This window comes from Camelina sativa, chromosome 15, assembly GCF_030686135.1.
Source record: "Camelina sativa cultivar CO46 ecotype springtype chromosome 15, ASM3068613v1".
NCBI lineage: Eukaryota > Viridiplantae > Streptophyta > Magnoliopsida > Brassicales > Brassicaceae > Camelina > Camelina sativa.
In genome coordinates, this window is record NC_141894.1 from 14,498,979 (window position 1) to 14,515,066 (window position 16,088).

The 16,088-nt window shown below is 38.0% G+C and overlaps 2 protein-coding genes across 2 annotated transcripts; one reads left to right on the top strand and one right to left on the bottom strand.

Moving 5' to 3' along the window:
* Window positions 1-578: 578 nt before the first annotated feature.
* LOC147926636 (uncharacterized) lies at window positions 579-3,530 on the top strand. Its single transcript, XM_087487129.1, has one exon. It carries the CDS (start codon window positions 579-581, stop codon window positions 3,528-3,530), a length of 2,952 nt encoding a protein of 983 aa, XP_087343255.1.
* A 9,641-nt stretch (window positions 3,531-13,171) lies between these two features.
* Window positions 13,172-15,241, bottom strand: LOC147926637 (protein DETOXIFICATION 19-like). Its single transcript, XM_087489326.1, has 7 exons — window positions 14,870-15,241; window positions 14,637-14,733; window positions 14,330-14,416; window positions 14,171-14,206; window positions 13,839-14,077; window positions 13,639-13,757; window positions 13,172-13,548 (listed from the first exon to the last, which is right to left on the bottom strand). The coding sequence occupies exons 1-7, from the start codon at window positions 15,147-15,149 to the stop codon at window positions 13,444-13,446; spliced, it is 963 nt and encodes a 320-aa protein (XP_087345452.1). The 5' UTR covers window positions 15,150-15,241; the 3' UTR covers window positions 13,172-13,443.
* Between the last annotated feature and the right edge of the window lie 847 nt (window positions 15,242-16,088).

The window sequence follows — 16,088 nt, forward strand, 5'->3', positions numbered from 1 at the left end:
CGCATGATAGCTTCAGTATGTCGTTCGAGCAAACACACTAATTAGTTTGGAGAAGGGAATTTTAAAAAATGTACCACATTCCCTATAGAGTTTTTCAATTATACCACATTAGAATAATCTTTTGAAATCTACCAAATGTAGCCGGATGAAATGACGATGTTACCCTCATGTGTTAGCTGCATCCGAAAGAAATTGAGAGAAAATAGGTGGTCGGCGAGTCAGAGAAACCTATGACTTGGCATTGATGACATTGGTAATTTAAATTGGCATTAATAGCGGACAAAGGAATGGAATGCTGGGTAAAAGGAAGCATTAGATTTTTAATAATAAAATAAACGAAAATCTTGTTTTAAACGGAGAAGGACAAGTTGATATAGTTAAGGAGAAGAAGACGAAGTGAGAGTTGTTTTGGGTGGTGGACGAAGACTATCATCCGAAGGTATGTTAGTATTTATTGTGACAAAGATTTTAATTTCAAGTTATTTTGAGAGTTGGTATGTTCATCGTGCTGCATTTAATGTCCATCTTATGATAGTATAAAAAGAACAATTTTTGAAATTGTCACAAATTGTCGTAATATGCAGGTGATGGAAGAAAGTATTTGTGTTTTAGTTGGAGAGTGGACATGTGCAACAAGCGGGATTTGGAAGTTTGTTCCTCGCGTGGGAGAATTGGCAAGGTGTGTAGGGTATAATCAAGGGACGACATTGGTAGAGTTGGAAGAAAAGGTTGCGAAAGTGTTCAGGGTGCGCTTATGGGAGACAAAATTAATCTTGAGCTTTTGCTTCAGAGGAGAAGCAGGTATTATGAGTCAAGGAAAAATGCCCCCTGTTGCGTTAAAATCAGAAATTGATTGGAATCAGTTCAAGGGGTTGATGGCAGATTACCCAGGACTATATCTCTATGTGAGTTTTAAAGGTTCGGCTGATGGAGAAAAGAGTGACGATTTTAGGTGCAATGGCATGGTTGCGGATGAAGGAGATGATGGGTTTGATGATGGAGGAGATGATGAGCTTGATGATGAAGTTTTGGTGGCGTTTGTCGAGGAGATAGAAGCTAGTCATAAGGCAAAGATGGCTCAAAGGGTGGAGAAGAACAAACAGGACTTGTCCACAGTACTTCCGTTTGTGGACAAGTATAGTAAGGGGTTGTCCACTAGTATCTCGTTGGTGGACAAAGATACTCAGGGGGTGTCGACAAGAGCTCCATTGGAGGACAGGGATAATCAGGTGATGTCCACTACAGCTGCGTCGTCAGACCATGGGATTGGAGTGGACAATAATTGTGAAGCGGGTCTATATGAGGTTAATGTTGTTACTGAATTAGAACCGCTGGACAATGTAACGGTGAGTGACCATGTTGAGGTGGTGGTAAATGGGGAAGATCGGCTTTGTGATGTACCGGTTTCTGATATGACAGAGATGGGGGACAAAATGATTAATGTAGACATAGTCCACTCATGTGGGGATGTTGTAGGTCCATTGTCCATTGTGGAAGCAGGAGTGGACAATCTTGTAGTTGGTGATAGCAGTCCAGAATATGATTACGATGAGTGGACTGAAAGAATTAATAATGAGTATCCTCCGGACTGGGATCCTAACATGGTGAGGAGTGGTGTAAATGATGATGTTGATGAGGGTGTGGTTCTGGAAGAGGGAAACTCTAGCGGCATCGCATTGAACAATGCGATAGTGGCAGTGGGTTCATCGTCTGGTTATCAATGTTCGGATGCTGATTTTGTTGATTTTGTTGGAGGACCTATAATAGATGAAACCGATCCTCTATTGTTAAATGACGCTCCACCATGCCATGATAATATGAGAGGCTTGCCAAGCCATGAAAGAAACATGGATTTGAAAAGAGCGGTTGATGCCATCTATATAGGTAGAATCTTTTCCGATAAGGCCGAGATGCACCAGGCGTTATCACTTTATGCTATGAAGAGAATTTTCTGCTTCCGTATAGTTGCTTCCGACAAAACGAGAGTAATTGCAGCCTGCGTGGACAAGAATTGTGGTTGGAGGGTTTATGCTGTCAATCTTCCAAACACCTTGAATTTGGAAGTGAGAACCGTTACAATGGCACACAACTGCGACGTTACGGCTAGGTCTAGATATGGTTCTAAAGCAACGGCAAAGATTTTGGCTGGACTTTTACGAGGCAAATTTGCAAATGGGAAAAAAGGACCAAGGGCTTGCGAGTTACCCGAAATGGTATTGTCAGAGTTGAACGTAACGATATCGTACATGAAAGCATGGAACGCTAAGGAATTGGCTGTTAATGCTACACGAGGAACTGAAGAAGGAAGCTTCGAATTTCTGTCAACGTATCTACACCTCGTTAATTCAACAAACCCTGGGACCATAACAGATTTGCATACGACAGTCGACAAGAAGGGTAACACTTTGTTCAAATATCTCTTCTTTGCATTTGGGGCATGTATTGATGGATACAAGTATCTTAGGAAGGTTATAGTGTTAGATGGTACAGCGATGAAGGGTAAGTACAAAGGCTGTTTGGTAGCAGCTAGTGGGCAGGATGGAAATTTGCAGATTTATCCCTTGGCCTTTGGGGTAGTGGAAGTGGAGAATGATGCTGGGTGGGTGTGGTTTTTGAAGAATCTATCGAAATTTGTTCCAGACGAAGAAGACCTTGTTTTTGTATCTGATAGGCATGCTTCTATCTATTCTGCACTTGCAAAAGTGTATCCGCTAGCACATCATGCAGCATGCTCCGTGCATCTTTTTCGTAATGTTAATCACAAATTTAAAAGCGCCGGTCTTGCTGGGCTTGTCTCTAAAGCAGGGAGAGCATATACAGTTGGTGATTTCCGTTATTGGTGGAGGCAAATCGAGGAAACAAAACCAGAGTGTGCCGAGTATCTACTAAAGATTGGACTACCACATTGGACACTTTCACACTTCCCTGGCAACCGTTACAATTTGATGAGTAGCAACATCTCAGAGTCACTGAATGCCGCAATGCAAAAGGCTGTTGATTATCCGATAGTGTCAATGGTAGAGTTCATAAGAGCAATGTTGATGAGGTGGTTTTGGTGTAGAAGGACATTCGCTTGGAAGACAAGGACAAGGTGTACACCAGAAATTGAAGAATTGTTGATTGACCATTTGAAGGAGTCGCTGAATTGTGCGGTGAATGGAGCCACTGACTGGATTTATCAAGTCAACGACGGGATTGGGTGTGAGTTTACAGTTGACCTAGAGAAAAAAACTTGTACTTGCAGGGTGTTTGACGTCCTTATGATACCTTGCTGTCACGCTCTGGCTGCTGGTGGAGTAAGAAACATTGACCCATACACACTTATAAGCCGCTGTTATTTCGTTGTCCCATGGAGGGAAAAGTACAAAGGAGTTGTAATGCCTCGTCCAAATGAGAAAGACGTGGACATCCCACGAGAATTGACAGAGGTACCTGTAAACCCACCAAGAACAAAGCGCCAGGGGGGAAGGCCAAAAAAGAGAAGGATTCCATCACAGGGTGAAGTTCATCACGTAAGTCACTATATTTAAACATTTATGTCCACAGTTAAGAGACTTGGTCCATGTAAATAACCATTTGTTGGTTAGATGTGAATGTTTTGCAGAAGAAGAAGAGAGTAACAAAATGTGGGAGATGTTTTGGACAAGGTCACAACAGGAAAACATGCTCGATGTTAATTTGAAGAAGTGAAGATTGGTTAAGGAAGTGTTACATTGGATTACGTTTGTTTGGATGCTGATCGTTTATTCACTTTGAGTCCCTTATTATTTTGTCTACTATAGTTGTAAGATTTAATGTCCTTCAGCATTTGGGAACTCTTTCGGTTAGTAATGGCTGTTGTTTTGTGTACTATGGTTGTAAGATTCAATGTCCTTGAGGATTTGGGAACTCTTTTGGCTAGTATGGCTGTTATTTTGTCTACTATGATTGTAAGATTTAATGTCCTTCAGCAAATGTCCTTCAGCATTTGGGAACTCTTTCGGTTAGTAATGGCTGTTGTTTTGTGTACTATGGTTGTAAGATTCAATGTCCTTCAGCAAATGGTTACTGTTTTGGGCGAGAAACACCTTCATCATTTGTAAACAAAATGAAAGAGAGCTTTAATGTCCTTCACCAATTGTTTAGTTTTGGTCCATAGCCTTTGTAACTGTGGACATAACATTTATAATGGACATAGCATTTATAATGGACAAGTAATAGCCATACTAGCTATTACTTAGGATATGGCTATTACTACTATGGTTGAAGGCGTGATAATGGAAAAGTAATTAAACTTACGATATGCAATTAAACTCATGCTTAAATGTACTCTTATGAAAACAACTGAACAGATAGTAGGCCATGTCCAACAGAGAGTACATAACTTAACAAAAGGAAAGGGAAATTCATAGTGGACATTGGAGAAGAACTGATAGACAAGCAACTAGGAAGGGTAGACAACATAAAGGACTGTGATTTCTGGCGAACACATTAGTGCTTAAGAATGAAAAAAAGTATGCCAAGAAGTAGAACAAAGAGAAAGCCAATGGTGAATCCTTTAAACCCAAAGGTCAATGGAGTAGAAGGGTGATTGTTCCTTGGTGTAAGGTTGTGGACGTTGGAAGCAAGTTCTTCGTAGCCATCACTGATGTCACGAATAAGTTGTTTGAGGTGGGCAATCTCTTCTCCATGATGTTCCATTCGGGCGGCCAGCATAGAAGGGTAGACCTTCGTGCCATTTGGTTCAAGGGTGAAATAATTGATAAGGTCGTCACGCTGATCAAGCTTGGAGTGGAGGTCGTGGATTTCCTCGTTGATGGCCCCGTGCCACAGCTTGTTGAGGTGTAAACCGCCATCCTTGTTTTAAAAGAAACCACGGTTTGTTATTTCCAGATCTAGGATATTAAAAGTGTAATAAATGGAAAGAGAGCTTCAAAGGTTGTAAGGAACAATTAATACCTCAGATCTAGCACATTTGTAGTAGAGACGACCCTGATATAAACCATCCTCGTGGGTACTTAGTTCAAGATGTCCACCACACCAGCAGTCTCTGGGTATCCCGTACCTTTGATTCTTGCGGTCGCGAGATTTTACTGAATCCGCGGAGGAGGAAGAAGGCTGACTGTAACTGTATCGCCCCATGTTGTTGGTAAAACGGAGACAATGTTAAGAGAAAAGAAAAGGGATAATGAAAGTGATGGTGTATGTTCTCTTCACTTTATTGGTTTATTATTTGAAATGTGGTAATTGGTAAATAATTTTTTAAATTTAAAAGGATGTGTCTTTACAGCCTGTAAAGTGTTTTGGACATTGTGTGTGGCAAGGAGCAATGTCTTACCTGATTGATGGCGACCTGACATTATGGAGCAAGTACAGCCAAACGTTATCTTCATGTTACATAATATAGTTAGGTTATAATGATGGTTATCTATGTTTGACTAGTCTGGTTTAGTTGCCATTGTGGACCAAATTTATACGTTTAGTCGACAGAGTAAAATCGAGAACCGAATATAAATATGTCCATTATTTAATGGAGAACATTGAGGTCCATGAATACGAAACGTAGACATTGTTTATCGGTGGACAAGACAAAAATGTCATGTCCACAGTTAAATGGGCATACGTTAAAGCTTAAAACATACATATAAATTAAATACTCATCCACCAGACAAAACAAGCTTCACAACGGGAATCCATGGTGCATGTGTACCCATAACCGGCACACTTTGGAACATTATAAAACCGCCAAGTATCGCAATATCTTTTGATCGTACGTGGGCCAAGTTGACGAATATTTTCAAAAACAGATTCAGAAAAATATTCAGCCATTGCATATGAGCCAACACGTTCCGTAAATGAGTTGATCGTTGAGACACCATCGTGGTAATGACCAGCACATATTAAGAACAAACCAAGTGCAAACTGCATTTCTTCAGAAAATGGGATTGTATTGAACAATAGGTTGATGGCTTCGTGAATCTTACCTTCTCTAGCTACAAGACGAAGACTTTCCAGGTAACAGGCGTACGGGTTGCCAGCCTTAACACACCTTATGAAGAAATGGTGGAACTTTGAGGACTTGTCAACAAGAAAAGGTGTATGTAGAAAAGTACGTAGACAAGTTTGTTTGAGGACATATGAGTTAGTCACAAGGGAAAAACCAGTTTTACCCGTAGCCATAAGTGGTCCGAGGTACTGGAAACCATATTTACCTAAACGATGGATTATACAAAGCTGGAGATGATCGGGCAATGAGTAGAGGAGATTTTCAGTGGTTTTTGAAACTGGCGACATAGTGAAAGATGTTGCACCAAATAATAAATGATTTTTGTAAGAGTGAGATGGTTGTATTCGTGATGTAGTTGTGTTCGTATTACGTGGTTAAATAGTTACCACGTTTTAGGCCCCAATTAAAAGAGACTAAAATTAACTGTGTTTTGTGGTTGTGAGGTATTTAATGTTTTTTAGGTGGGAGCTCTGTAATAATGGTTATAGGTACAGAGTTAAATGGATGTTAAAGAGGAATTGTTATCTTTCATGAGCACTGGTGTTTAGTTATCCAGTATAGTAAAGAGGATTGCAACCTATTGCCAGTTATATGTGTACGTGGACATTACTATACTCTGTGGACAATATTGTTTTAATTGTTATATGTAAGAAAGACTTAAAGTGTGGACAGATTTAGAGACTTGTGGACTATAAATAATGGATAAGTCGATAGTAGACATAATAGTAGGCAATTAAAAGAGACTAAAATTAACTGTGTTTTTTGGTTGTGAGGTATTTAATGTTTTCTAGGTGGGAGCTCTGTAATAATGGTTATAGGTACAAAGTTAAATGGATGTTAAAGAGGAATTGTTATCTTTCATGAGCACTTGTGTTTAGTTATCCAGTATACTAAAGAGGATTGCAACCTGTTGCCAGTTATATGTGTACGTGGACATTACTATACTCTGTGGACAATATTGTTGTAATTGTTATATGTAAGAAAGACTTAAAGTGTGGACACATTTAAAGACTTGTGGACTATAAATAATGGATAAGTCGATAGTAGACATAATAGTAGGGTCTTAAAGCAGCTTAATAATGAGAAAGTGAAAAGTGAGAAAGTCTCAGTTACAAGATCGAAAACACAGAATTACAACTGAACAACGAATTCTTGGTCGACATCAACCACGTAACTCATTCTAATGTCGTCCACCATCTTCTCCGTGAGTTTATCAAGACCCAATCCTTGGGCGTGTAGTTCAATGTATTTCACAGTCAGAGGACCACAATCTCCGGTTCTGTCGTTTTGGTAGACGTCCACCAATCTATCAACCTTGAACGATTTAGGTAGAGAACAATCGGTAACGTCAGGGTTGACTAGGTCCTTGATGATGATAGGTAACAACTCAACTAGCGGTTTCATGAGACGAGGCAGCTTAGACTCGTCGTGGTTTACAATAAGGGGATCAAGTATCTGAATTTCGCCTTCTTTTAATGTAATCGCTAAAGCAACCCAATGGCGCTTACCCCAGTTCATTGGTGTGTAAACTGTGTCTACATCGCTGAACCAAGCGAGATTGCACTGACGGCTGTAGACAGAGCCACGGACATAGTTCTTGATGAGGCTATTCCATTGAAAACTTGAATTCTTCTTCTTGTTCTTGTAGAGGGCGTAGTCAGTGCTGATCATGTGAGTAAACCAAGTATCCAATACTGCGACTCTTGTCTCGCGTAGATAAGGGCCCATCGTCCTCCACAGCCAGCTGAGCATTGCTTCCATATGCTATAGAAGCCGAGTAAAAGAGACATAGAAATATTGTCAGATATGGTTTGTCACATATTAAGAGACCCCAAAAATCAAGAGAAGATGTATATTAGGACAAAACATACCGGAGAATCCACCCAATATTTCGGTGTGTACAGTTCCTCAAAGAAAGAACGATTAACGCCGTGGCCATCTATGATATACTCTCTGTAGATCAAAAGTAGATAATATGAATTGATTTCGAGAAATCAAATTAGAAGATATAATGGACATTAACATCTTTTGTCCACTGCCTTACTAGAGAGGATATGAGGATAGTCGGGTCATAAATTTCTTTTGAAGTGCAGGTTTTACAATACGGAAAGGGGAGTATTCATACGGGGGGTCCTCCATTGGTCGTTTTATCTTTTTCTTAGATGAAGAGGAGTGACCATATCTTCTTGGCATAGTCCTCGTTCTTTTGGAAGGGATGGGAGGATTGATGAGCTCCAATAGATTGGACTCCCTTTTTTTTTTGGGGCTAACAAGCTCGAAATCGTCCATTGTAGGATCTTCAGATAATGACGGATCCCCAGAATTGTTGCCGGTCGTACCATCCCCTGACTCAGTATTGTGACTTCCAGAATCCACCTGCAAATTTAATTTCAGTAGGTGGACATTACATCCAGTTGTTAAATATAAAAGGAAGGGAGGAATATGAATACCTTCTGGACCACAGGAGGGTCTTCCCCGTATAGTTCACCTATGCTCTTCAGGATCCCTGGGGTGTGTGGCCCATAGCTTGTCCACCGAGAGTTGTTGATGTTGTACACAACATCCTTGAAAATAGAAATTAAAATACTGTTAAACGTGAAGAGAAAACGTGACATTTATTAATATTATCTGATGAAAACGAAAATAATACCTCTTGTAAGATAGGAGTCGAGTTGGCTGGGGTTCCTCCGTGAGTTTTTGACTTTGAGCTTTCACCCAAATTTGCACCTAAGGTTGTACCACCGTGAGTTTTTGACTTCGAGCATTCAAACATATTTGCACCTAAGCTTGTCCAACTAGAGTTGTTGATGTTGTCCACATCGTCCTTCAATACAAGTTAATTATTGTTACAGCCGCTTAAACGTAAAAAGAGAAAGGGTGATTAAATTAGATTATCAAATAAGAGTGAACATAATACCTCTTGTGGTAACGTTGTCGAGATGATTGGTATTTTTTCCTTACTCTTTTGGTGCAAATTTGCAGAATCATGCATCTGTGCCAAAAGATCTGAATGCATACCGATAGGTGATTTGGGAATGATTCCTTTAGCAGACAAAGATTTAAGGACTTCATCAAGAACTTCAGCTTTGCATTGTGCTCTTTCAACTGTTAACATCTCCTTTATCTTCAAAGTGTGTTCTTCGTTCCTCCTATCCACCTCTTGAAGAAGCTCTCCGTCGGATAAGCAGTCTCTGAGGGGAGGAGAAGAACCTCCATCTGGCGGGATAGAATTAGACTTTGTTTTGGTGGCCTTCTTAAGGGTTGGACCTCTAGATTTGGTAGGTTTAGGAGCTGCGAAATCGGTATTGCCCTTAGCGACAAAAGTAGAAATCAATGGGAAACAAGAAAGGCCACCATGCCAGTCCTCTTTACTAAACTTGTGACCATCTTTCAGTTTTTGTATTATGAAATCAACACAAGGATCCTGGTCAGCAAGACCATCCCATGAGCAATTCTGAAAATCTGGTAGATCTTCGGTGTGGAGAATGTTCTCTATGTGAAGCTAAAAAAACGGAGAAGCACACAATGAGTTGAATATATGAGTAGCTTTAAATATAAATAGTAGTCAAAACACTTACCAAAGGATGAATTTCGGTTTCCAAAATGTTAGAATTATGAAAGCTCCTCAGCTTTGATAAATGTACCACATAACGGTCAGTAAATGTTTGAGCGTCGTCTCCATCTGGAAGGATTCTTTCAAGAAGTGGAATTGCATCGAGAAAAAGCAGTTGAAAGGATAAAGTGAATCCGTGAGTGGCTGTGTGAGATTGTGATAACTGGTCAGCTAATTCTGTCGGACCTTGAACGACCTCGCCAATGGAAACCCTCTCTAAAGTCCTTACGAAAGACAGCCTCCCCCATGGATATTTGACAAAAGTCTCTAGATCTTTAACCAAATTGACAACTTTTCTGCTAGCTTTAACAGAAGATGAATTGCAAATTAGAATGCCATCAATGATTACAACTAGACACAGTCGGAGCCTACGATCACCATCCATCCGCTTTGAAACAGGCAACTTCTTGTCTTGTTTAAGAATCTCCACAATTTGCCTAATTGTGTAACTATTGTTCGGACCAACAAGAGTGTTGAGGTAATCATGCTGAGAAGAAGAAGCAGAATCAGAAGAAGATGTGTCATCTTCAGTCTCCGGGAATGGATCACAATTCAGACCAGTCAAGATTGGAAACTCTCGAAGAGAGAACCTGATCGGATGCCCACCATACACGAACCACATTTCATGTTTTTTCCGGGTGACAAGTGATCGACAAAGAAATTGGTGGACAAGTTTGCCGGAGAGGGAACTCTTGCGGACCGGAAGTTGTAGAAGACGACCAAAGCAAGACTGTTTGAGCCAATCTAACTCTGGGGACCCATCTAACGCCTCTACGATGTCCAGCAGATACTCAGGCTTCGAATATGAGTTGATACGACCCTTAAGAGGATAGCGATCCGTTGCAAAAAGACGCGGTGGAAGATGTCCATCGTTGGTTTCATTGACAAAATCTCTGTGTATAGACAAACCACGATGGACTTAATGTATGCTTGTCCATCGACAAAAAATAGAGAACATATGACAGTTTCACTTACCCCACAATTGGGTCAGCAGATTGGAGATTTCCCCCCTGACCATCCGGAGGAAGATGTCCATCGTTGGTTTCAACACGGTCTGATGTCGAATCTGGAAGATCTCTGTGTAGAGAAAAGAAGATGGGAATTAGTATATCGTGGTCCACCAACAATATGAGAGATTATATGTCGGTACATCTTACCCCACAATTTGGTCAGCAGATTCGAGATCTCCATCATTTGGGTCAGCATATTCGAGAGCTTCCACAAATGTACTTTCGGGAATAAGGACAAAGTTGGGCGAAGGGAACACAGGAGGAGGATCAACGTTGTTCTCAGCAGGGGGGGACCTCTGTGTAGACAACACGACATCGACTTTAATAAGGTGGTCGAAGGAAAAACAAAAAGATGATAGGGTCTCCAAAAGGAAATTGGGTTACAACTTACGACAAAACTGGTACAGGAGAATGGAGAGGGTCTCCAAAAGTACTTTCTTCTGGAATAAGATTAAAATTGGGGGTCGAGCCGACTGCTGCCGGATCTGCGGTCTTCTCACCGGCGTCATCGTTTGTTTCCATTTCCGGGGGTAGGCCACCGTTGAAGTTGCAGTTCAATCTGTTGGGAAAAAAGTGAATCAGCAATAAACAAGAAGGATAGTATAGGATAAACGGGAATTGAAAAAATGGTAGATTAAACTAACAAGGTCCGCCGCCCGCAATTAGGTTTAGACATATAAACTCCAGCGATCGGAAAAAACTGGGGAAGAGAATCAGACGAAAAATCTAGGTTCAGTATTAAGTGAGAGAGAGAAGGGTTCGAGAAATAAAGACCAAAAAAAAAAAATTAATATCCCAATATTAATTGTCAGACGAAAAGACAAGACATACACGGTTGGATTTCAAAAATTAAAATGTTTAGTTTCAGCGAAAAAACCAATAAATCGAAAATGAGGGATATATGAATCTTTTCTTTTGTTTACTATGGTACATCATAAAAGGTCGAGGGGAATGTGGTAGAACCCACAAAATTGGTTTGGAAATGTGGCACATTTCTTAAAAATCTCTTTGGAGAATACGTAAAAATTAAAAATAAAGATATTTTGGATATAAAGTAATTTTTTCCTAGAAAATAATACTTATATTATATACGAATATTCTTGGCGGATAAAATTTAGTTGCATCATATATTTTCTTCTTAATTTTTCTTTTTCTTTTTTTCCTTTTTAAAGTAGTTTGTCTTTTTAAGTTATATTCTATTACGAGCTGTCAAAAAAAAAAAGAAAAAAAGTTATACTACTCTATTAGGAATCAAGTGGATACATTCATATTTAGCTTCTGAGTTCTGATTATGATGTGCAGGTGTGGTCCTTTTGTCGGCTCAATCTTATTCGAGTTTGGAGGGATTTTTCTTTTAGGCGGCTCACATAGATATTTCTCCAAAACTAAATTTTGGATGTTAGACTATTTAAAATAATCTGCCTATTTATTTTTAATTTTGTTTTATTTTTTTATTGGAGTATTTTGACTATAAAGATTTGAAATATTATGATTTCTTTGTGTCACTATCCAAATTTTATACTTATGTATATATTGAAAAAGAAAAGTCATCGAAATCTTGTTTGTTATTAAATTCGGAGTTTGGCCGGGACCATCGTAGCTCCCAACCCTACAAAGTAAATAGCAAGGCAGTCCAGCCACCATAAAGTAAGTAATAACCCACACACAAAAAAAAAAAAAAAAAAAAAAAAAAAAAAATCTAACTAAACGGCTACATTTTTAGAAAATATTAGTTTGGTCAAATGGTTCACGTAATCCAAAATCGACATCAGGGCCTCTTGTCCAAACATTTTCATACTTGTGCTTTAGATGTATTATTACTCTCAGCCAAATACTAACCGGAAAAAAATAAGTTGTTTTCTTGCACAAGTACTTGCTCAAAGGCCTTGCGCACTAGCATTCTCTGTCGTCGACGGTAACCAATACCCCCTATGATACAATAATAGTAGTCACGACTTTGCCTCTAGATCTGCATTTATTAGTGGAGGTTCCTATAGTATATAGAAATAAGGTTTATCATGTATTATTAATCATATTCGTAACTAAAAATGTGCGCATTAAGAAAGTTAATCAAATCTCATTCACGTGGAACTATATACATATCCAATACGGCAACTTGAAAATACAAAAACAATTAGATAGCATCATGTTGTTTGATATTTGATAGTTATATCGTTAGTGGTTGCATAATCTAACCATTATACATCCGCTGACTCTCTTAACTATTGTATAATATTTCAGATGTTGCATGGTGTATTACATGCGTATCTCTTAAATTTCCCAATTTTAAAACTAATGCAAGAGTGTCCATCTTTTTTTATATCTCCTATATATTAATAGAGAAGCACTCTTGAAAAAATAATCATGTGTCGTCGCTAGAGAGTTCGAAGCACATTTCAACAAATAATCCTCATTAATTATATAATTACATCTATGTCACTATATATTTAAATCAAAATTCATTAAATAAATTAAAACTATTTGTAGCCATTTAATTTGAAGCTATATAACTATTCTTTAAAAAACAACAAATTATTTTTCGAAAATTGATAATTATTCATATTTTATTAAAATAAAATCCATACAAATTTCTCCACCACGTTAAAATTCTTTTATACATTCAAATATTTCACGGGTGAAATGTATTTTTACACAAAATAGTCACAAATTTGAATTATAATAAAAAATTAGTTACATATTTTGTTTTATACAACCGAATCTTAGATCTCAAATAATAATTTTACTCATAATAATTTTATTCGAATTGATTTATCCGCACTATGTGCGGGTTGTTTACCTAGTTCGTTTATATTGCTTAAGAAAAGAAATGGGCTTCAGACCGTGGCAGCATTCAGCTTTGTCCACTTTCGGAAAATTGTCATAAGCAAGAGACATGAGGATTGACAGAACATTCCACATATCAGACCAAACCACAAACCCTGTTTTCACCAAAAAAACAATATCAAAGTAATGAATCAAAAGGCAACAATAAAACTTTATCAATCTCAAAAGAGAGTGAAGCATTTTACCTTGGCGTAAAACTTTAACTTGAAACCACAAAAGGCTGCAATTGGCATTCCAATTAAGTAGAATGTTCCCAAATTTATAACCGTGACTAAACACTGCCATCCGCATCCTCTTGCAACTCCTGTATAAATCAAAATAAATGAGTTTAATTTTCGCGCTTGATGATTCAAAAAAAAAAGAAGCATTCTTTGGTCTTTATTACCTGATAGAACACCTGGGATCGAATCAAGAGTTATAGAGGCAACAAGAAAGAATCTCAATGATGCAAACTCGTCTTTAATCTCAAGGCTATCGCTAAATAATTCAACCCAACCATCATGGCCTACAAGTATAGCAATCACTACGCCAAGAGCAAGAACTAAAGACAACTTAACGGACACGTAAGTTGCTTTCTTTGCGCCTTTTACATTTCCAGCTCCAAGTTCATTGGACACACGCGTACTGCAATATTTTTACATTTTCGAAACAATATTCATATATATACAAGATGAATACAAAGTATTTTTGAACTATTTGAAAAGATGAGCAAATTACCTTGCAACTGCGCTAACTCCGTATGTTAACATGTAGCTAATCGATTCCGTGTTGACATTGAATATATATAACATTACAAAAAATATACCACTTTTTTATGTTATACAAAACATTAACTAACTTAAAATTATCAATAAAAAAAAAAAAAAAAAAACTTACCATATAGCTACCAAAGAGGTATTATTTTCTGGATTTGGCATCACTCCTGCCAAGAACACAAGAATCTCGAACACCCAATATTCCAAACTGTTGCAACAATATAGTCTCTTAAGCTTAACATGCTTATTCAACTTTTTATTTATATTTTTGTCAATATGGACTATTAGGTTTTCACCCCGGGCCGGGGTGTGATTATAGTGACTAACACAAACCACTAGGCTACATATATATATATATATATATTTTGCTATGAGCACTAGGCTAGATATCGTGGTCAAAAACAGATAAAGTTATTGATGTGACTTACCATACCATAGCAGCAGAAGGGATGCTTAATGTCAAGTTTAGTACTACATAACGGATTGATTCCAACGAGAATCCAGTCCACGTTTCCTTAAACTTGTCTGAAATCATCACATAAGTTCCGAGAGAAAGGAAAAGCTATCCACAATGAAATAGATGTAGCTATTGGAGTCTATCATTGAGTTGAAAAAAGTGGAGTTTAGTAATTTATGCTTGATGAAAAAGGATCACTGATACCAAGAGGGCAAAACCGGTGACGGTGGCCCAAGAATTGGCCAGAGTGGCCACCGGCGAGCTCGAGTTGGCCGAGGTGAGAAGCGAACATCACAGAAGTCATAGGAATACAGTAGTAGAAAAGATTGGTTAATATCATTGGCAGAGAGTAAATAATCTGAGCCTTTGTTTCTTCCACATCGACCAGTTTTTGAACCCAAGTTGATGTTCTTCTCCTTCCTCTATCATCTCCTTCACCTTCATGGTCATTCAATAACGGAGAGCTCGTCGTGGGATCGGCCATTAAAGGTGAACTGAAGAAGGAGTATTCAAGGTGTTTATTACACAACGTGTTTTCTACTTGTCTTTTATCAAATAGCTTTATTATATAATGGAAGGGAAAATGTGTGGAAATCTATACATTTTCAAAATAAATGATGCATAATATTGTGATATGAATATGATTAGTAAATCATTTCTTTCTTAACTTATTAACTGGTATTTTTGAAAGAAAACAACCATGGTATTTATGAGAATTGCCTTTATTAATAAGTATTTTACAGAAGTATTAACAAAAATATATACAAACTCTATGAATTCAAAGACACACATAATTAGTTTCTTGCTACATATATGACACATCAAAATGTTTTTGTGAAATATTCCAACCATCCTATCTTTATAATGAAAGTTAATTAATTAAGGAAAATTCAAAATTTGGTCATCTAGCCGGCCACCGTGATTTTTACTCAGTCAACAGTCAAACTGATTAATCAACCTAAACATTTGTTTACTTCACTTGTTATAAGAACATATTTATAACATAAATAATAATAGGCAGCTCATGATCAGTAATAACCTCACGAAAGTTTGAACATTGGATTTAGTGTCTACAATGAATAACCTGTGTTACGATATGAAAACTAGAATTGGTACTAGAATCACAAATGATCTGAAATTCACAAGTACAACTATTGAAGCCCTTGAAAAGTTGATGAAAATCTTTTGATGTGTCTCACTCTAATTAATACAATTAATAGAAAACGACGAAACACAATTACTACTATTTATGTACGTTGTCCCCATTTACAGCGAGTATAGTTAAAACTTCAAAGACGTGGTCAGCAAGAGACTGTTGTAATCTTGAAGTAAATTAGGGTTCAAGCTAAGTATATTTAGGAGCAATCTAAATATACGTATCTTAAGAGAATAGGAAGTTATCGAGTTATGTTAAATTTCCATT

Coding starts and splice junctions, on each gene's coding strand:
- LOC147926636 (XM_087487129.1), top strand. CDS start 579: ATGCAGGTGATGGAAGAAAGTATTTGTGTTTTAGTTGGAGAGTGGACA.
- LOC147926637 (XM_087489326.1), bottom strand. CDS start 15,149: ATGGCCGATCCCACGACGAGCTCTCCGTTATTGAATGACCATGAAGGT. Junction 14,207..14,329: donor ACCTCTTTGGTAGCTATATG/GTAAGTTTTTTT, acceptor GGAATCGATTAG/CTACATGTTAACATACGGAG. Junction 13,549..13,638: donor AGTTAAAGTTTTACGCCAAG/GTAAAATGCTTC, acceptor TGGTGAAAACAG/GGTTTGTGGTTTGGTCTGAT.